The following is a 21,548-nucleotide window of genomic DNA, read 5'->3' as shown; positions in this document are numbered from 1 at the left end:
TATTCTTCTTATTGTCTCTCTATCTCTCTATTCTATCATTCTTCTAGTTGATCACCACCAATCCACCACCATAACTCCACCGTTCTACCACCATTATCCATCTCACAAAACCACCACATATCATTGGTATCATAGGTAACCGACCCTTGGAGCTCAGTATCCATCAATTAATTTCCGTCTAATTCCAGTTCTTGTATTCTGAATTGATTAATTCTTCGATTAATTCCATTTCTTGTTCTTGAATTGATTGTTTGGTGGATCAATTCATATCTTCTGTTCTTGCTCTGTTCAATTCTGTGTCGGATTAGTCATTGTGAATTTCTATTCTCTTTGATCCTTTCTTGCTGCATAATAATATTTTCATAATAAAAAATCATGACTACCAGGAGTCAATCTGATCTTGAGAAAACAATTAAAGATCACACCACCTCATTGTTGAAATTTGATGCTTTCATGGAAAAAACAGACAAATCTTTTCAAGAATTGAGACAAATTCTTGATATACTTTCTATTAATCAAACAAATCTGAACAATTTACATGCAACCAACAGTTCTGGTAATCATATGGATAACATGCTGAACATTAACAACAGAACAGAAAGATTATACAGACTTAGGAAGATTGAATTTCCTAAGTTTGATGGTCAAGAAGTTGAAGATTGGATTTGCAAGTGTGAACATTTCTTTGATGTTGATGGCACACCAAAAACCTTCAAGGCTAGGTGTGCAGCAATTAATTTGGAAGGTAAAGATATGAAATGGCATTCTTCGTTTCTTAGACAATTAACTAAGCCTATAGCAGAAGTTACATGGGCTGAATATTCAGGAAATGAGTTAGAAAGATTTTCTACACATCAATATAGTGATGTAATGGGTGTTCTCACATCTACTGTTCAAACAGGAGAATTGGAAGAATATTGTGAAAAATATGATGAAAACTTCTTGAGGTGAGTATTTGTGAGGAATATGCTGTTAGCATCTTTTTGAATGGTTTGAAACCTGAATTGGCAGGCCAATTAGGATGTTTGAACCCCAAGAATATGAGGGAAGCCTATAAATTTTTAAAAAGCAAGATATGGCCAACAAAGATTTATTAACAAAAACCAAACCATACTCTAATCAAACTGGTAAATTTTACCCAAACCCAACACCTATTTCTTCTTACAAACCCAATTCAGTCCTTAAACCACCAATTAACACCAACCATTTACCATTACTACCCTCACCACCCTTGAACCAAAGAATTTATCCTAACAAAAACAAGCTGAATTTACCAAATAAAGAGATGGAGGCCAAGAGACTTAGGGGTGAATGTTTTTGGTACCCTGAAAAATTTACTTCAACCCATAAGTGTACCAATTAACAACTTTATGTTTTAGAAATTGAGGATGATGAGGAAGGGGACCTTGGTATCCAACAAGATTCTGAAACCATTATTGATACCACCACTCATGACCCACTGATTTCAATACATGCACTAACAGGGGTTCCTTCTTTCTCCACTATGCAAGTTGTTGGTAATATTGGAACTAAGACTTTAAGAATCCTCACGGATTCAGGTTCTACACATAATTTCTTAGATGAAAAATTAGCTATTAAGCTTAGTTGTCAATTAGAAGACATCAACCCTATGAAGGTTGGGGTTGCCAATGGAATACCATTAATATGCAAGAAAATATGCATAAACTTTGAATGGCAGATGCAATGTTTATGGTTTAAAGCTGATGTGTTGGTCATATCATTGGCAACTTATGACATGGTATTGGGTGTACAATGGCTCATGCCACTTGGGGACATTGTTTGGAATTTCAAAGACCTCACTATGCAATTTAAGGTGGGAAATAAGGATTATCAATTAAAGGGAAATCATAGTAACAAGTTGTCCTTGTGTTCAATGGAGGTCATGAACCAATTATTGACAAGTGATGATCATTTTATTCAAGGTCATGTGTACAGTTTGAAAGTAGATGCTTCTGAGGAACAGTTTCAGCACAAGACCTTAGTGTCTAACCTTGTAAGTCCGGAGGTGTTTGATAAAATTTTGAAAGAATTTGATGATGTGTTTCAAATACCTACTAGTCTACCACCTCTCATAGGGCTTTTGATCACAGAATTGTCTTGAAGGATGAATCTGTTACTATAAATCAAAAGCCTTATAGATATCAATTGGCTCAAAAGGACATTATTGAAAAAATGACCAAAGAATTAATTGATACTGGGGTGATCAGAAACAATGTCAGTCCTTTTGCAGCTCTTGTAGTTTTGGTCAAGAAAATAGATGGGAGTTGGAGGATGTGTATAGACTACAGGAAGCTTAATGATGCAACTATAAAGAATGGATTCCCTATTCCTTTAATAGAGGATCTGATGGATGAATTGGGTGGGTCTACTATTTTTTCTAAGCTGGATTTGAGATCGGGGTATCATCAACTCAGAATGTACCCTGACGACATTCCAAAAACAGCTTTTAGGACCCATGAGGGGCATTTTGAATTTATGGTCATGCCATTTGGCCTAACAAATTCCCCAACAACATTTCAGGCCCTTATGAACTACACTTTCAAACCTTTGTTAAGAAAATCAGTTTTGGTCTTCTTTGATGACATTTTAGTTTATAGTAAGACTGTGGAAGAGCACATGGATCATTTGAGAGAAGTTTTATAGATTCTAAGAGCTAATAGATTGTATGCAAAATTGTCTAAATGCTCTTTTGGTGGAGGATCTGTTGTTGAATACTTAGGGCATATAATCAGTAAAGAAGGAATTGCTACTGATCTAAAGAAAACTGAGGCTATTCAATTATGGCCTATACCTAGCAACATAAAATAGTTAAGGGGTTTCTTGGGCTTATCAAGATATTATAGAAGGTTCATAAGATCTTATGGGATTTTAGCTAAACCTCTTACTACCCTCTTGAAGAAAAACAGTTTTATATGGACCCCTTCTGCAACTACTGCTTTTACTACTTTAAAACAAGCCATATGTTCTCCCCCTGTTCTGGCTCTTCTTGATTTTTCTAAACCATTTGTATTGGAAACTTATGCTTCTGCATTGGGCTTTGGGGTTGTGCTAATGCAAGATGGTCATCCCCTTGCTTTTATCAGCAGGGCTCTTTCACCAAGGCAACAGTCCTATTCTGTGTATGAAAAGGAACTTCTAGCTATTATTTTTGCAGTAAAGCATTGGCAGCATTATCTTTCTATTGGTCATTTCATCATTAAGACTGATCAAAAGAGTCTTAAACACTTGTTGGAACAAAAATTGACTACTCCTCTACAACATGTCTGGTTATCAAAGCTTATGGGGCTTGACTATGAAATTTTATACAAGAAAGGGGTGGAAAATAAGGTTGCAGATGCTCTCTCTAGGGTTCAGGGTCCTACATTATGTATGATTTTGTTATCCACATTGGATGATACCTTGTATCAAAGGATCACCAAATCCTGGGAATATGATGTTTAGATTCAACAAAAGTTGCAGAAGTTGTTCAAGGGTGAACAAATACCGAAGTATCAATGGAATGGCACTGTTTTAACAAAGTACTCTAAGATAGTGGTTGGGAAAGATGAGACATTACAGAAATACAATGTTGATTTAAGTCACAATTCAGCAATGGGAGGTCATTCTGGTGTTCATGCCACAGTTCAAAAAATCCAATCCATGTTTACATGGAAGGGCCTCCACAAGCAAGTGAGACAAATCATCAGGAGTTGTGATGTTTGTCAGAGAACAAAGCATAAGAGTGTGCCTTCGCCTGGTTTGTTGCAGCCATTGCCCATTCCAAGGTATGTTTTTTCAGATATTTCCATGGACTTTGTGGGTGGATTTCTTAAAATACATGGGAAGGACTCGATTTTGGTAGTGGTGGATAGGTTGACAAAGTATGGGCATTTTATACCTTTGGGACATCCATATTCAGCTGAGACAGTTGCTCAATTGTTCTTAGATTATGTCTTTAAACTTCATGGTTGGCCTCAAACAATTGTTTCAGACAGAGACCCTGTATTTCTAAGTCAATATTGGAAGGAGTTTACAAAATTGCAAGGTATACAGCTGTCCATGTCTACAGCTTATCATCCTCAGTCTGATGGGCAGACTGAGGTTGTGAACAGGTGTATTGAAGCTTATCTGAGAAGCATGACACTTGCTACAAACTCAAATTGGTTGAAGTGGTTGTCCTTAGCCGAATGGTGGTATAATTCCAATTATCATACTTCCCTAAAGAGGACACATTTTCAGGCTTTGTATGGCTACCCACCACCTATTTTCATTCCATATGTTCCTAAAGACTGTCCTATATAAGCAATGGATCAGTTACTAACTGAGAGGGAGCTAATGATTCAACAATTGAAGCACTCTTTAGTGGTAGCCCAAAATAGGATGAAACAAATTGCAGATAGGAACAGAACAGAGAGGGAGTTCAAAGAAGGTGATTTTGTATTCCTAAAACTACATCCCTATAAACGGCAATCAGTCAGGCCTACTAAACAGTCCAAGTTGAGCCCTAAGTATTATGGGCCCTTTCTGATAATGGAAAAAATTGGAAAAGTTGCTTATAGATTGGACTTACCAGTAGAGTCGCAGATTCATCCAACCTTCCATGTCTCTCTACTCAAATTAGCTCGTGGAGATCATTCAAAGATTATGCCTTTACCAACCCAGCCTCGTTTCCAATATTACCCAGCTGTGGTAATTGAAAAGAGGATTATTAAGAAACGCAACAGAGTGGGTGTTCGCGTTTTGATTAAATGGGAGGGATTACCTTTAGCTGAAGCATCATGGGAGGATCTGGAAGAGATGCAATTAAGGTTTCCAGAGTTCAGTTTTTAGAAATTTTAGGGCAAAATTTTTTAAAAGAGGGGAGTATTGATATGTGGGTTTTAGTAGTTCAGGGACTAATCTTGTAATATTCAGTAATAAAAGGATCACAGCTGTAAATAAGGTAGTTAGAAACTAGTTAGTAGTTAGTTAGCTTTTGGTTGTTAAATACTGTTAAAAGTAGTTGCATGAGTATCTGTTGATTGAGTTATTCTTCTTATTGTCTCTCTATCTCTCTATTCTCTATATTCTATCATTCTTCTAGTTGATCACCACCAATCCACCACCATAACTCCACCGTTCTACCACCATTATCCATCTCACAAAACCACCACATATCACCGATGGTGAGCCATGGTAATCGGGACGATGATTGTGGTGATGGGTGATAATTATGGTGTTAAGAGTTGGAGATGACGGTGGACCGGTGGTAGTGGTGGGTGCGGTGATGATGGTGATGGTAGAGGTGGGTGTGGAGGTGGGCATGTTGAAGTTAGGGGTGGTGATGGTTGCCACATAAGCAGCTAATTCAACAAATAGTTAAATATTTGTGTCGCATAAACATCCACATCAACAAAAAATAAATAAATAATTACGTTAGACTCTGTTAGAAAATAGGTTAAAAGTTTAGACTATAATTGTAAATTTCTTAAGTTGAACCTTGAGAGCATCGATCAGTAAGTCAAAATTGAGATTATTAAATTTAAGTTTTGTATCTTCTACTTTCCTAGATAAGTTATTGTTCCAACAACTTTATAAACTAACGAACAATAAACTTTATTATTATAACATATTTTACTTCAACGTTTATTGTAATTATACAAATTCAAAGGAAAGGAAATACACAAATCATAGGGGGTTTAAATCATTTGCGTCCCAACTTATTATGCCATCACTTTCTCAATATTAAGACCTCACTAACTCTCCCGATCCATCCTTAAACGCTTGTCTCTATGAGCAAGTCAAAGTATGAAGTCGCTTTGATTTCTCCAACCAAATTGCCAATTGATTGTTGAAAGTTATTTCATTTATTGTCTTCAATATTATACACAAAGTAATCGACAATACCGTTGGGATAAACTCATCCTTTCTTTTCTGAACCAAAACTCTGCCACTGAATAGATATCTAATGGGCTTGGAATTTTAACACATTGCAGCACCACGACCCAAGTCAATTTTACAACTTCACAACTAACCATAATATATTCCAAGGTTCTCTCTTATCAAAAGCACCACCATCGAATATACAAAATATAAATCTAGGCAATGAAGTAGTTTAAAGTTATTTAAGTGTAGCGGAATTAATAAAAGAACACGTTTTTAAAATTGAAAAGAAAAAAGAAAAAAAAACGAATCTGTCTTTAAAAGAAAAAAGCTAATTCTGTATTCATTCTTCTGTAAGGTGATGTGACTTGAACAAACTTTTCTGCATAATTTCATTAAAGTGAAGATGGTCAATATATAGCCTACAAACCAAGAAAATGGAAACACACGACTTACTGCCCACTAACAACTAACTACCTAAACATGAGACCTAAGATACGGAGAACATGGTAACTAACTAACTACCCATGATTGAAGCAAATAAGAAAATACTAAATAAAAATAGAAATAAGAAATAACATAGATAAATATGCAGAAAATATCATGTAGAGATGCCGACACGCCAACCGGTCACCCACTTGTCTCGGGTACGTAACATTCCACCCCACTTGAACACACCTTGTCCTCAAGGTGGAAACCGGGGTCATCCTTTGAGTCGACAATCATAAATAGTTGCGGTTTAGTACACTTATGGCCCGACACAATTTCTCATCACAATGGTAGCATAAACCCTTGGTATGCCGTTCTTTTACCTCTGCACTTGAGAGCCGATGAACTAGGTTAGGAGCCGGTAGTGCTAACTGTTGAGTTGGGGCTGGACCCAAAAGGCCTTGTGTTGTGGGAACACGTAGTTGGTTAACCGGAAAAGGATCCAAAGTCTTGTTAGCGGAAGAAAGTACGCGACCCAGATTCATTTTGTCCTCCACCAACCTGGCTATTCCTATAGCCTTATGGAGTTGCTTCGGGTTGTTGAGCTTCACCTCTATACGGATATCTTCTTTGAGACCACCAATGAAGCAACCGATCAAAAACGATTCCGGCAAGCCGTCGACTTGGTGGGATAGCTTTTCAAAAGCCTCTTGGCAAACAGCTACGGTAGTGGTCTGTTTGAGACGAGATAAGGATTCAGAGGGGTCTTCAAACTCGGTTGGCCCGAAATGAGCTAATATAGCCTGAGAAAATTCGACCCATGTTAAAGGTCCCCGATGCTTGGTTAACCATCGGTGCCACTTGTGACAACTGCCAAATTTCAGGTTAACTTCGTTAGCTAAACACAGTTAAACCTTGTTGACTATGCCTATAAACTCAGTTAGTTCTGTTAACAATGTTAACGAACTCTTGTACATGTGGTGTCATATATATGAACTCTTGTACATGTGGTGTCATATATATAAACTCTTGTACATGTGGTGTCATGTATGCGTACATTTAAGTTAATGTGTCGTTGATGACTTAAACAAGAATAAGTGGCTAATTATAATTAGAATAATAAACTCGTCATGCATGTTATAATAAACGTGTTATGTGGCATGTACTGTATATGATAAGTATAATGTGTTATACGATCAATATGTTATAATATAGTTGTTACATGATTATGTGATTTTTAAGAAAGCTAGGTGATTAAACAAGTTACATTATATGTCATGTTACATGTTGGTTATTTAAATGGAACCTTAGATTATAATACATAGGAAATGTTTTATAAAATATGTAACATGTCACATATGGTTTAATAAAAATAACCTAAGGTATTATTATTCCATTAAATCAATAATAAAGGATTTTTAATAACAAAGAGGTTACAAACTATTGATTTTCCAAAGCTTTTCCTTTCCCTTTCTCTCTTGCCTTGGCCGTGAATCACACACCCACACACACTCTCTCACTTTGTTTTGCAAACACTCTCTTTCAATCTCATTTCCATACACAAAAGGTTTGATGATTATTGGGAAGCAAGGGGAGTAGGCCTTTGGATCAAACAAGTGAGTAGGTTATTATGTTCTATATTATAAATATGAACCTTGTATCCAAATGATTTGGATCATAGAAAGGGGATGATCAAAGTTTGATGAGTCAAAAGGATTGTATGTGTTTTGGTCTAGAAGTTTGATTCTTTTATAAGTATATTTGTTTTTCTTATGAAAGTAAATGGATAATAGAAACACATGAAATTGATTGTGTAGGAATGATCTTTGATGATTTAAGAATCATAAGGATGTAAAAATCATAACTTTTGTGAATTGTGGTTTGAATCTGCTTGCTGGCAGACTTTGTGTCTTAGATTGTATGGTGAATAACTTGATGATACGTTTGTGTTTCAGGTCGATTTTTGATTCTAGCAACAAGTATTTTGAATCTAGTTTTCAGAAAGGCGAGAATCTTAATTTTTGGACTTTGTTTGTATACTTTTTATTAATTTATAAAATCGGGTTGAAAACCTGATTTAGAGGTAAAGTTTATGAGTTGTGTTATAAATTTCATAACTTGATGTTAAAAATAGATATGGATATGATTCTACTTCTGGAATGTTGTAATTTGAAGTAGGAATCTAATCCAATTGGTCTTGTATCAATTGGACAAATATATAATTTTTGACAAATATTTGTGTACTGCTGTGTTGAAATAGAGATAAAAATTAGATGGATGTAGTGTGTGAATATTCTGTATGTTTTGGTGAATTATAAAATTATGAGAAAAATATATGTTATACCTAATACTTGTGAGTATATGTGTGATTTATTTGGTAATTTAATTTCATGTTTTGATTGATGAGAAAAATCGGTTTTGGATGATTGAAATTGGTTAAGGATGAGCAATATATTGATTAGTTAAAATAGTTGTAAATTGTAATATATTGATTTTGGTAAATTGAATTTTGACTTTATGGGTCAACTTAGAACTAATTGACTAAGTGGTTAGTCTTACTTGTGAAATTTTAAAAGTAATAGGAGTTAGACTTAGTCATAAAATTGCATGAAAAATGACTAAATGCACATTACTTGATTTTTGTTAAAGTTGCGACTAGGAACATAATGTAAACATTCTAAGTCTAACGAATTGGTCAAGAGTCATCAACCGGTCGTCGGTCAACATTTTGGTCAAAGGCCAACATTTTGGTCAACGGTCAACAAAACTCAATTTTTAGTCTTCGGTCATCGAGACTTGGACTTTTTAGTCAACGGTCAACAACTTGGACTTTTTGGTCAAAAGTCAAACGAAAAGTCAAACTTTGGTCAAAGTCAACAAAAAGTCAAACTTTGGTCAAACTTCAAATAAACAAGGGAATTGTTTGGATACTAAGGGTTCTAGGAATCGCTTAGCAAATACTTATATTGCTTGTGTGATTTAGGCACTAGAACAACATTGACTTAAGCAATTGACTTTCAATTTGAACCGCATTCGAGGTGAGTTTCACTACCCCACTTTTTACTTACTCATTTGGGGGGGGGGGGGGGGGGGAAGCATGCAACATACAAACTTTTTGGATAATTGTAGACTTTTTAATACCTCATGTGTACATTGTGAACTTATACTAAAGTCCCCCATGCACATTGGACCGTTAACGATTGTACATTGGCTCGGTAATGAAAGGTAGTACTACTGGGTTTGACAAACCCCATCGGGGCTCTCGGTTGAGGGAGTCGCCGGGCGTCTCATACTAGAAACACACTAGTCTTATATTAGACTCCGTGGGTGGCAACAAACTAACAAGTCAGCCCCGGTCACAATGGAACACACACTAATGTAACATGATTGCTAGCCTAATTAACTAGCGGTATTACTAATGCATACATTATCCGTACAATATCTATGCTTTACTACTTACACTGTTTACTAACTAAATGGTTTGATTGAAAAACTTGTTTTTAAACTCAAACTGTGAACTCACCAACCGTTGCGTTGACCCGTTTTAGCATGTCTTTCTCAGGTCGCTGATAGTGCAAGGATAGGAGTTGCATTCATGATCACCAATAGACATTGCATCATAAGTTGGAACCTTGTTATTTAATAATGTTATGGCTTGCGCATGTTTTGGGCGTTTTAGACTATTTGGTTTTTCTTAGGGATGTTTCCCGTTATGTTACGCTTCCGCATATTAATACATTAAGACATTAACTCTGAATGGTTTTCCCAAATATGGGACAATAAAGTTTATCTAAAATATTTAGACGTTGTTTGTTGTAACTAATGATTGAGATCCTGGTTTGTCACGCGCCTCGCGGTAAAACCCCGCATGTGGAAATTGAGGGTGTGACACCACTGTAGAGCAATTCCGTCAAGATGGAATGAAGCCAATTGAACTTGGTCTTCTGGAGCCACCTTTTGGAAATCAAAAAACTGGTCGGCTTGATACAGCCACCCTGTCGGATCCCCTCCGCTGTACCGGGAGAAATGGAGTTTGAGATAGGGCTTGGTGGGGTTAACCACAGAACCACCAGAGGATGATCCCGGTGACCGGCCGGAATTTTGTTCCCGTAGAGCCTGCATCGCAGCGGTAAGACTTTGCATTTCGGTTAGAATTCGCTCAAACATCGAGTCATGTTGAGCCAACCAGTCGCTAGTCTCTTGTTGAAACGCGACATTGGTTTTCTTTCGAGTATCCATAGAGATGGATCAACGTTGGCTCTGATACCACTGATGTGATTTCTTCACAAGAAAAAAGGAAAAGAAGACTTGATTTGGAGATAGAGTTAAACTTGAACAAACTTTTCTGCATAATTTCATTAAAGTGGAGATGACCAATATATAGCTTACAAACCAAGAAAATGGAAACACACGACTTACTGCCCACTAACAACTAACTACCTAAACATGGGACCTAAGATATGGAGAACATGGTAACTAACTAACTACCCATGATTGAAGCAAATAAGAAAATAATAAATAAAAATAGAAATAAGAAATAACATAGATAAATATGCAGAAAATATCGATGCCGACACGCCAACCGGTCACCCACTTGTCCCGGGTACGTAACATAAGGTAAAATTGTATCTTACTAAGACTATTTACCATGGTGTTTAAAATTGGCAACTGGTTGCCATATATATGGATGAGATTTTTTCTCCGAATATCTGTATCTGTACCTATATTCGTACGTGTCTATTGGGTACGGGTACCCAAATTTACTGATTTTAGGTACGAGTACTTTCGGGTACATGTACGGGTGTTACGGGTACTGGTACCCGTTTAGAATATGTAGGATCTTTTATAAAGTTTCCAACACTCATGACTTCATTTGCAAGCAGGATATTCAAAACCTAATATATATCAGTTGAATCAGTTCCTTCTCGATCTATATGTGTGTATTAATATATTATGTATTCATATATTTTTATTTCATCATTTCATGTACATATGTGTAATTGTGTATGTGTTAACTTTCTCTCTTATTTTCTATAGAAATAAAGGAAGCAATAAAAAAGGAAATAGGAAAATGGAAAAATGACCATCGAAGATTAAACGAATGTTAACTTTCTTTGCATGAGTTAATTTTGTTTAAACATTTTGATAAAAAAATTTTGGGAGATTTTGTATGTTTTTGAATTAATTACTTAATTATGAATAGATTTTATATTATGGTTCATTTCATTTTTAGTTTAAGTATTATGTTTTGGTTGTGTTATTTCGGTTTTGGTTGTGGTATTATAGATTACTGTTTGCCGGTGTTGTACAAAGTCTTGAGGGGATTTAAAAAAAATTACAAAGTGGTACCAAAGCGAGTATCGTACCTGAAAGTACCCGTACCCTTACCCGCACCATAAAATTGGATACGAGTACGTGTACGAGTATCCAAGTTTACTAATTTCAGGTACAGGTACTTCCTTCCGGGTACGTGTACGGGTACGACAACGATGCCGATCTTGCTCTAGCCATGCATGTATATGCCATATATATGTAAAGACAAAATATCTTTTTGTTTAAAAAAGGGCAATTTCATATATACCCTTACAAATATTGAAAATATCATATATAACCATGCAAAACTAAAAATATCATGTATGCTCTTACAAAGTTATTAATATATCATATATACCCAATTCATTAAAAAATTAAAAAAAATGACCATATTACTCTAGTTTGATTAGGTGCAATTAAATGTTTAAAATGTAGACCATTTGATGCGATAAACCTTCTAATGATTTGTAATTTTGAGAAGTGACGAATGACGATTTGGTTGTCGTTAAATGTGAAAAACGTCGATTAAAATTAAAATAATAACATATGGTATAAACGCATAATGTAATGGAAATGGGTAGAATGGTTAATTCGTTAGAAAATGGGCATATACGAAAGTTAAATTGTTTGAAAAATAACGGTAAAATTGTCATTTATTAAACTATTATTAATGAATAGGGGTATATATGATACTTTAATTGTTTTATAAGGGTATATATGATATTTTAGTTACTTTGTAATGACATATATGATATTTTAAGTTTTACCTTAGTATATATGATATTTATAATGTTTATAAAAGTATATATGAAAATATTTCTAAAAAAATATTGAATATAAATGTGGTGAACGAACCCGGTTGCACCCAAGTTTGCAACCAACACTATAATATTATAATCTTTTCTTTTTTCTTTCTATTTATTTAAATGTTTCTTTGTTGTTATATTTTGTCTCCAATAATTTATTCATTGCTCAAAGGAAAATGTAAGAGAAAAGGTTAAATTCTATTGTTTTATATATAATGTAAATATCATAAATATAAATAATTTATAAGTTTAGAAATAACATTATTACTTTTAGTATTTCTAATACTTTTATATAATAAACAATAATCGTAATCATATTTAATTAATAAAACATTTTATTTAGGTGGGGTTGCGTTTAGTGAGTGAAATATTGAATATAAATTAGGTTATAAATCGAGATAAATTATTTTCTAATAAAATATTGGGGTTGAGTCGAATAACTTAAAGTTATGATAGTGAATAGTGTTATGTAAAACTTAGGCAATTAATAATATAATAATTCATTTTAAATCACCTATACACTCAAAAGAAAAGTCTTGTTTCACACTTGCAAAAGGGGCACCATATGGTACCCTATCACATCTTTCTTTCCCTACTAATTCATCTACTTACTCTTTAATTTCCAAAAACACATTCTAACACTCAGCTACACAAAGAAATGGGAAATTTCCATAGAAAGCTTTTTAACAATCTCCCCACAAACACCAAATACAAAGCCACCATGACGGAACAACCAGGTTCCGTCACTGTGGCCAAAGACGAATCTTTCCACGGTGGTGACGCCACTTATCCGCCTAAGGGGCAAATAATAACACCAAACTTAAAAGTATTCACTTATGCCGAGCTACGGAGTGCCACCAAGAATTTTCAGCCGAATTCCATCCTAGGAGAAGGCGGATTCGGGCAAGTATTCAAAGGGTGGGTGGATAGTGTGACTTACGCGCCATCGAAGGCTGGCGTTGGGATTCCTGTGGCCGTTAAGAAGTCAGATTCCAACAGCTTTCAAGGTCTTAAAGAATGGCAGGTTTGGTTTTAATGTCTTTTATAATCTTATCATGTTGTTTTCTCTTTAAGGGTCCACGGAGTGCCCATATTATTTTTCACGTAATAACTGCATGTCACAAGGTGGTATGCATGACGTTTGCATGACTAGCTAGGCTTATTGATAAATATAGAGTATTTTAGACTTATTTAGTTAATTATATATACATTTTTTCTTTTTTTAGCTGCATTTAGTTATTAAATAATGGGTTATGTTATGGAGAGTTGGTGGTTTCAGGCCGGCGAAATAAATTTCCTCAAAGATATATTCAATTCAAATAAAACTAAATCGTATGCTCTTCAACATGATGTGTTGTAGTATTTTACTTATAAAATATACATATAATTTTTAAAGAATATTGGATTAAAATAATTTCATCTTTAATGAGTTAGCCAATAATAATCTCACATAAATTATTTCCCTATAGCAGTCCCACATTTTTCATGTTTTTTGTTTTATGAGCCGCCGTTAAAAATAATTAAATGGGTTAGTTTTTTGCTGACGTGGCTTGATGAGTTGGCATTTAAAATCCTACATGACATTATTTTTTTCTTTCTAAGCATTTAAAAATCCTACTCACTTCACCTTAACTTTGCCGGACCTCCATCGACGAAAACCCAATGAAGTCACCAGAGGTTTTTCCGTCACTATTTTCAGCTCGGCCGGCAAGAAACAACGGCGGCGTACGACGGTTTTCGTCGTCGTTCTCCATCGCTTTCGACGCCTTCATCTTCTACTCCGGCGCCGTCGCTGCGTGCTTCTCGTCTGGACTTTGTTAACTTTTTCAAACCCTCAAACACCCACAACACCTCATTATGAAACACCTGCATCTGATCCTAAATCCTCGGTTTCCGTCACGGACAATGTTTGTGGCGGCGATTTTACCGTATGGTTGAAACAACACCATTCATTCAGGTCGGGTTTCGAAGAACGAGTGGTTATGATATCCGGATGTGGAATTAGGGCTCCAATCGATCATTTGGGGATTAAATGGGTGAGGGATTCCACGTAATTTGCCTAGAAAGGAAAAAAAATATCATGTAGGATTTTTAAATGCCAACTCATATAGCCACATCAGCAAAAAGTTAACCCCGTTAATTATTTTTAACGGTGGATCATAAAACAAAAAACATGGAAAAGGTGGGACTGTCAGAGGGAAATAATTCAGGTGGGATTATTATTGGCCAACTCATTAACGCCATGTTCTTGAGGTTTTTAACTAAGGAAAGAAAAGGAAAGGAGATAGAATGATAAGAAAGAGGATGGGAGGGAAGTAAATTTTTTTTAATTGGTTGTGTTCTTGAGTTGGAAGGAAATTAGAGGAAAAGAAATGATAACTATGTTCTTAAGTTGGATGGAGAAAAAAGGAAAATAACACTTTTACAATTTTACTCATCATCCTTAATAAGCAATCGTCTCCAAAACAAACACACATTTTAATAAGCAACCGTCTCCAAAAAATAACCAACTACTTTTAACAAGAAATGCAACCAAGTAGTTCCAAAAAAGTTCAACTCGGTTTCAAAAAAAAACATGTTTAATCAAAAGTTTCAAAAAAAAGTTTCAAATCTCATTCCCATGCTCCCATCATTTTACGTAACATATTCACCCGCTTGTTAAGAGAACAACCATATGGATGGTAATATTAAGGATGGTTTCAAACTTCGTTAACAAAAGTAAATAACAACTAATAAAAGTTAAATTCAAAAATAATTATGTCGCTAATAATCAAGTGCTAATAATCAAGTATCACGTTTCATGCGTAATCCGTAATCGTCAACCCTTTTAAAGTTTAAAGCCCCTACCACCGCAGTAACACATGTTGGACCCCTCAGCTGTCCTGCTGTTTTCAACCACATTCAATAATAATAATAATATAAAACCAATCAGTACAGCAATCACACCATCAACAAACACATCTTCATCTTCTTCTGAAACTCTTTGCAATGTCCAAACAGACCTACAAAGTATGCTTCTGTTTCCGTCGTCGGTTCCGTCTGGCCGCCACGGAAGCGCCGCCGCAGATCAAGGAGTTGTTCGACCAGTACCTGCAGATGAAGAAGCCACAGATGAAAAGGCCAATAGTGTTTTTTGATGGGTAATATTGTAATTAGATGTTTTCCTTAGTAATCGGCCCAAAAATGGGAGGATAACTTTTTATAAAAATACTCTTATTTAATCCCTCCTAACTTCTCATATTCATTTCCTTTCCATTCTTAAAAAAGCTCAAGAACACCCATGTTTTAATTATCCATGGTTTTCCTTTCCTTTCCCTCCTTAAAAAAAACTCAAGAACAGGACGTAAATGTGGGATTATTTTAATCCAATAATCCAATTTTTAATCTTAAATTGGTTAGCATGACAACCTTTTTATTTAAACGAGGTAAACGTTTTAACATAAACACAGGGTAGACTACGGGGACTTAAGTGTAGTCGATAGGAGGTCGGAATGTGCGTAAAATCCTGGTTGATATCTATTGAAATTTTGACACCACTCTGATGTTAAATTTTTTATGGGTCAGTCACTACATGAATACTAATTGTGTGGTTTTCCGAAAATTCTAATATATTTTGAAGATCGACAAGGGTTTCTAAAATAAAAATGAAAATACATGGTTTGTATTATATACAACAATTAACATCAGTGGGGGTAATGGTGCCAAAGACAAAATCTATGAACACTTTGTGTCTTTGTTGGTTTTGAAAAAAAGAAATATTGAGTTCAAGTACAATAGATAACAATGGTTAAGAAAAAAGTGTTGTTTAAAGAAAAAACCAACAATGAACGTATTAGCCATTAGGCCAAACGTAGTGGACAAAGGTTGGGGGCGAAATGGGACGAGGAAGGGCTAGAACACCCCCCCCCCCCTCCCCGATAATTGGGCGAAAAGGGGCAGGGTTTACTTGTCGCCGGTTGGAGAAGAAAATAATAATATTATAATAATATGACCGTTTGACAACGGTCAAATGTTAAAAAAAATAATAATTAATTTAAACAATATATATATATATATATATAAACATACACTTTCTTCTCCATTTTATATCCATTTCATACACAATTCATACTCAAATTCTTCAAAAAAATTTGCAAAATGAATCCTACAAACAACCCGAACCAACCGACACTCTTGGAACTCGCCGCTACCATGAAAGAAATCATCAAAAACAAAAAAAGTGGGTCGAAGAACTCAACGATGCCATGAGAGAAACCAACAAACAACATGAAAAGATTGCCCAAATGTTGGAATTGCAGGAAATGAGTGAAGAATACGAATCCCTCAAAGCGGCTGGGTTACACGAAGAGACCGCATTATTGCAATGACAACGAATTGAAAAAATGCGCGAATATTATGGATATTAGTATTTTATTTAGTTATGTTTTTTTAATATTTTTAGTTATGTATTTTTTTTTAATTTTAATGCATTATTAGTTATGTTTTTTATTTTTTTGTATTTCTTTTAATGTTAATGCATTTTTATTTAATTATTTAAATAAATTGGTTTTTATTTGTTTAGTTTAGTTATAAAAAGAAAATAATAAAAATATATACTGTGGGCCCAACTTGTAGCCCCTACACCATTACACCCCAAAAACAAATTTTCATCCCTTACTGACTGAGCGTCACGTGTCACAATTCACCCCCATTTGTAGCCCCTCCACTACACATAGCCTTAGGTGGACAAGTTGAAAGACCGTACAGTCACGAAAGTCGATAGGTGTGTTGGTAAGTCAAGCAACTAATTAATGCAATGTGTTTGTAGAAGTAATATATATATTTTTTTTAACAACCAAATTATAATTTACAACCATTTTAAATGAAAATCGAACTCCCAACTTTCATTTTAAAAGTCTATTATCTTTGCCATCACATTCAATGATGTGTGTTGTAAAAGTAATATTCAAGAAGGATAAAAGAAAGTATATATATATTTATATAGTTGTGAAAATATAAAAGTACAAAAAGTAAAGGTAGGTATACTTAAAACTTAGATAAAATATTGCTGATGATACATGAATAAAACAGAGGCATGAAATAATTTAACTTATTGTTGTTAAGGCAACACTATCGTATGAATATATAAAAGCCAAATATAACTATTACCTTATATTAGGGAGGAAAAATATAACTATGCTATTTTGGATCCATCTTCCTTTCCATGTCTAAAATGGGAGCCCTTTCAAAGTCAAAATAAAATAAAAAATATGTTCAGTTTGAAAATATTGCATGCATATTCTACTTCAAAAAACCCACAATTTTGATTTAAAGTTTAGGTGCCTAATTTCCATCCTTTTCTTAATGTTCAATGTTCATAAATATTAAGTGTTTGAATATAACATTATTTTTTTAATTATTTAATTATGATGTGTGTGACAGGCAGAAGTAGAGTTCTTGGGGAAATTTAGCCACCCAAATCTTGTTAAACTTTTGGGATATTGTTGGGAAGATAAGGGGTATCTTCTGGTCTATGAATATATGCAAAATGGAAGCTTAGAAAACCATCTCTTTAAAAGTGGGTATTATTTCATTGCACTAAATTATATAGTTGTATCTCTTCTTTACATTTGATCTTTTATTAATTCCATACACTTATTTTTGCATACTACTTCTGTTAACTTTAAAGGAGTTATTTATGTATTATTTAGATGCCGTATTTACAGAAGGAACAAAACCGCTTTCATGGGAGACAAGGATCAAAATTGCTATGGGAGCAGCTCAAGGACTTGCTTTCTTGCACAACACAGAAAGAAAAGTTATTTATAGAGATTTTAAATCCTCAAATATCTTATTAGATGGTGTAAGTTATTGAAACCAGCATGTAATACATTGATCCCTTCAATATAAATTAGTTGTATGTACGTAGGGTGTAAAACATAATCATATGTTGTAGGAGAGAGAAAAATAGGAAACGATTAATTCTAGGAAACGATTAAGAATTGTTTTAGGTATCCCACTTAAATAATAGATACAATGAACATGAGTCTATGCACTTCTCAAATGAGTCTATGCACTTCTCAAAGTGCTCTATTAAAAGTTGCTATTTATAGAACTTTATATATATTGTGAGGGATTGGAACTGAAACATCTTATTTTTTATGCAAATTTTGTGGCAGGAGTTTAACGTGAAGCTCTCAGATTTTGGATTGGCAAAGTTAGGTCCAATTAATGGAGAGTCTTACGTGTCAACAATCGCAATGGGCACCTACGGCTATGCAGCTCCCGAGTATATGATTAGTGGTTAGTCACCCGTCACATTTTGTAATTATATTTGATATATTATAAGTGTAAACCGTGTGCGTGGGTAAAGTTAGGTTGAGGTTGACTTGACGTACACGAACATGATTCATATACATATATTTAAGTCAGATAAACCAAACGAACGCAATGACACTTACAAATCATATTAACATAAACGTGTCAAACGAGTTGAGAGGTTATGTAAATATGTTGTAAATATTAAACATCATCATATTTATCTGATCTGTTTTGACTTGTCCATATTTAACTACTACTGAAAATTTTAGTATTCGTCACCAATAGCATAATTTAACTTGGACTTTTAGTGATTGTGTGGAGAAGAAGGATCGAAAGAGATTGAGGTGGTGTGTCTGATCGGCCCCGTTTATCATATTAAGTCACACCAACATCTCAACCACCCATTAAATATTATAATTAATTAAATTGACCACTTTATATTTTATTTTTTTCTTTCTAAAGTCATTATAGTATTTTGATTCAAAAGTCAATATTTTATTATTATTTTTTCTTTTTGAAGAAAAGTTACAAATTATTCTTCTTTCAATTTACCTAATATGAATTGGTTAATAGATCTCAAAATTTAACATAGGTGATTATTGTACAAAATAGGTAGCCACTTAATTCATTCATGATTAACAAAGTATTACGATGACAGGTCATTTATATGTAAAGAGCGATGTCTATGGCTTTGGGGTGGTAATGCTAGAGATGATCACAGGGCTACGTGTGATCGATCCTAACCGACCTTCCTCTCAACAGAACCTGGTGGACTGGGCTCGTCCTTCGCTAACCGACATTAAGAAACTGAAAAGAATCATGGACCCACGGTTGGAACATGTTTATCCATCACAAGGTGTGATCAAGGCAGGAGAACTCATTATAAAGTGTCTTGATTCGAACCCAAATCATCGGCCTTCAATGGAGAAAGTGGTGGCCAGTTTAGATGAGATCAATGCAATCAGAATGAAACTGAGGCGGTCAAACATCAACAATAGACAAACAATGAGCCCGCACCATGAACAAAGATATGGTGATCATGGCCATGAGAATCGCCATTGGTCTCACCTCCATGCAAAGCAACGAGGAGGGGCTCGGTACGATAGATCAACAACCACATTGTATAAATAGAAGGAATTCATTAATTAAGTTACCAAAGTTGTGATTCAAAACTCAAGAGTCAAAAACATACATATTTAGTAGTCAATGATTCATTCAACTAAATGTTTTGGTGACATATGCCTTTTTTTTTCAAATCATGAAATCTTATTGGATTAGGTACTACTTAAATACTTTTGGTAATATTGTAGGTTTTATATATCAACTAACTGTATAAACCAATAATGTTCGATGATTTGCATTTACAATCATATAGTACATATACTACTATTCCCAAACTAACATGCAACCTATAATGGAATGGGAATAATCAATAATTAATTACATTTGAATACAAATATTATTTCTAAATATATTGTTAACTAAGACACCCCCTCAGTCTTAGTGGTAGGTCCACGAATGCAAAGTCTGGACTTGAATATGGAGAAAATAGGTCGTGGTAGTCCTTTTGTAAAAATATCGGCATATTGGCAGTCTGCCGGAATATGGAGTACTCGAATATCGCCAACCAAACTTTATCCTAAACGAAATGAATGTCAATTTCAACGTGCTTCGTGCGTTGATGTTGGACCGGATTTTTCAGAGAGGTACACGGCGGATAAGTTGTCACAATACACGACTGTGGCTTGACGAGTAGGAATAGAAAGTTAAAGTATTAGGTTCCTCAACCAACTCGTTTCGGCGACCGTGTTTGCAACTCCACTATATTCTGCATCAGCAGTAGATCTTGAGATGGTGGCTTGACGTTTTGATGACCATGAGACTAGATTAGTGCCCAAAAAAATACAATAACATGAGGTGGAGCGTCGAGAATCAGGAGAACCGCCCTAGTCCGCATCATAGTATCCGGTGAGAGACGTGGACCGAGAAGGGCCGATATGTAACCCGTGGAATGCGGTACCTCGTAAGTAATGTAAGACTCATTTAAGAAAGTGTAAGTGAGGTTCCCGGGGGTGATGCATGAAAAGGCATTTGTAAGGCCAATATTTGTGACTTGCGATATCAAATTACGAAACCCGTTATATATTAATGGTCAAGTTAATAATTAAATGTAACATCCTGAATTTAATAATAATAAATAAAAGGAGTAATGTTTCTAAGTGTGTGTTAATATTTAATTTAGATTAAATATAATAAAGTGTACGGACTTGGATAATTAAGATGGAATAAAGGATGGGATGAGCCTTAGGTCCATGGGCTTAAGAGAGTATAAATACTCCCTCAAACCTCCCTAAAACCCTCATTTCTCTCCATCTTATTCTTTACACACTCAAACACACACACACACACTCCCTCATTCACGGTCATAAGCCAAGGAAGAGATTCGAGACCCAAACCAAGCTACATATTGATAGATCTTGGATATTTGAGCAAGATTCAAGACTATTGTGTAACATCTGGCAAAATTTATCACTAATGTAATCATTATTACCATTTTAATAACATCTTTTTAATAAAATATCTCTTTATTAAAGTTCTATATCTTGTGAAGTCAACAAAAAGTCCAAATTTCGGCACGAAACGAGAAAAACGTGCAAAAACCTCGGGCAGCGAGCCAGAAAGTAAATAAATCATTAGATGGATTAAATCATCCCAAAAATTTAAAATATATATGAAAACATGTGAGACAACATAAAAGTATAATTTAGGAAGGCTCAAATCATGAAAATTGGAAAATAAAGTAACACGAGCCAGTACAGGACCCGGAAAGGACCCTAG

At 34.8% G+C, this 21,548-nt stretch overlaps 2 protein-coding genes across 2 annotated transcripts; both read left to right on the top strand.

The window, feature by feature from the left end:
• Nucleotides 1-4,305: 4,305 nt before the first annotated feature.
• On the top strand, nt 4,306-4,830 carry LOC143600713 (uncharacterized). The gene has a single exon (XM_077078327.1). It carries the CDS (start codon nt 4,306-4,308, stop codon nt 4,828-4,830), a length of 525 nt encoding a protein of 174 aa, XP_076934442.1.
• Nucleotides 4,831-12,889: 8,059 nt separating this feature from the next.
• LOC143600711 (putative serine/threonine-protein kinase PIX13) lies at nt 12,890-19,847 on the top strand. Its single transcript, XM_077078326.1, has 5 exons — nt 12,890-13,434; nt 17,832-17,967; nt 18,119-18,252; nt 18,569-18,692; nt 19,369-19,847. The coding sequence occupies exons 1-5, from the start codon at nt 13,069-13,071 to the stop codon at nt 19,839-19,841; spliced, it is 1,233 nt and encodes a 410-aa protein (XP_076934441.1). The 5' UTR covers nt 12,890-13,068; the 3' UTR covers nt 19,842-19,847.
• The last annotated feature ends 1,701 nt before the right edge of the window (nt 19,848-21,548 follow it).

This window comes from Bidens hawaiensis, unplaced genomic scaffold (assembly GCF_021521415.1).
Source record: "Bidens hawaiensis isolate Kalapana, Puna unplaced genomic scaffold, B.hawaiensis_p1.1 tig00054819_1, whole genome shotgun sequence".
NCBI classification, from domain to species: domain Eukaryota; kingdom Viridiplantae; phylum Streptophyta; class Magnoliopsida; order Asterales; family Asteraceae; genus Bidens; species Bidens hawaiensis.
This window is presented reverse-complemented; position numbering and strand designations above follow the sequence as displayed.

Bases quoted from the DNA above. Each gene is read 5' to 3' on its own strand.
- LOC143600711 (XM_077078326.1), top strand. From the start codon at position 13,069: ATGGGAAATTTCCATAGAAAGCTTTTTAACAATCTCCCCACAAACACC. The intron at 13,435-17,831 runs GTTTGGTTTTAA...TGTGTGTGACAG, and splicing joins AAGGTCTTAAAGAATGGCAG to GCAGAAGTAGAGTTCTTGGG. The intron at 18,253-18,568 runs GTAAGTTATTGA...ATTTTGTGGCAG, and splicing joins CAAATATCTTATTAGATGGT to GAGTTTAACGTGAAGCTCTC.
- LOC143600713 (XM_077078327.1), top strand. From the start codon at position 4,306: ATGGATCAGTTACTAACTGAGAGGGAGCTAATGATTCAACAATTGAAG.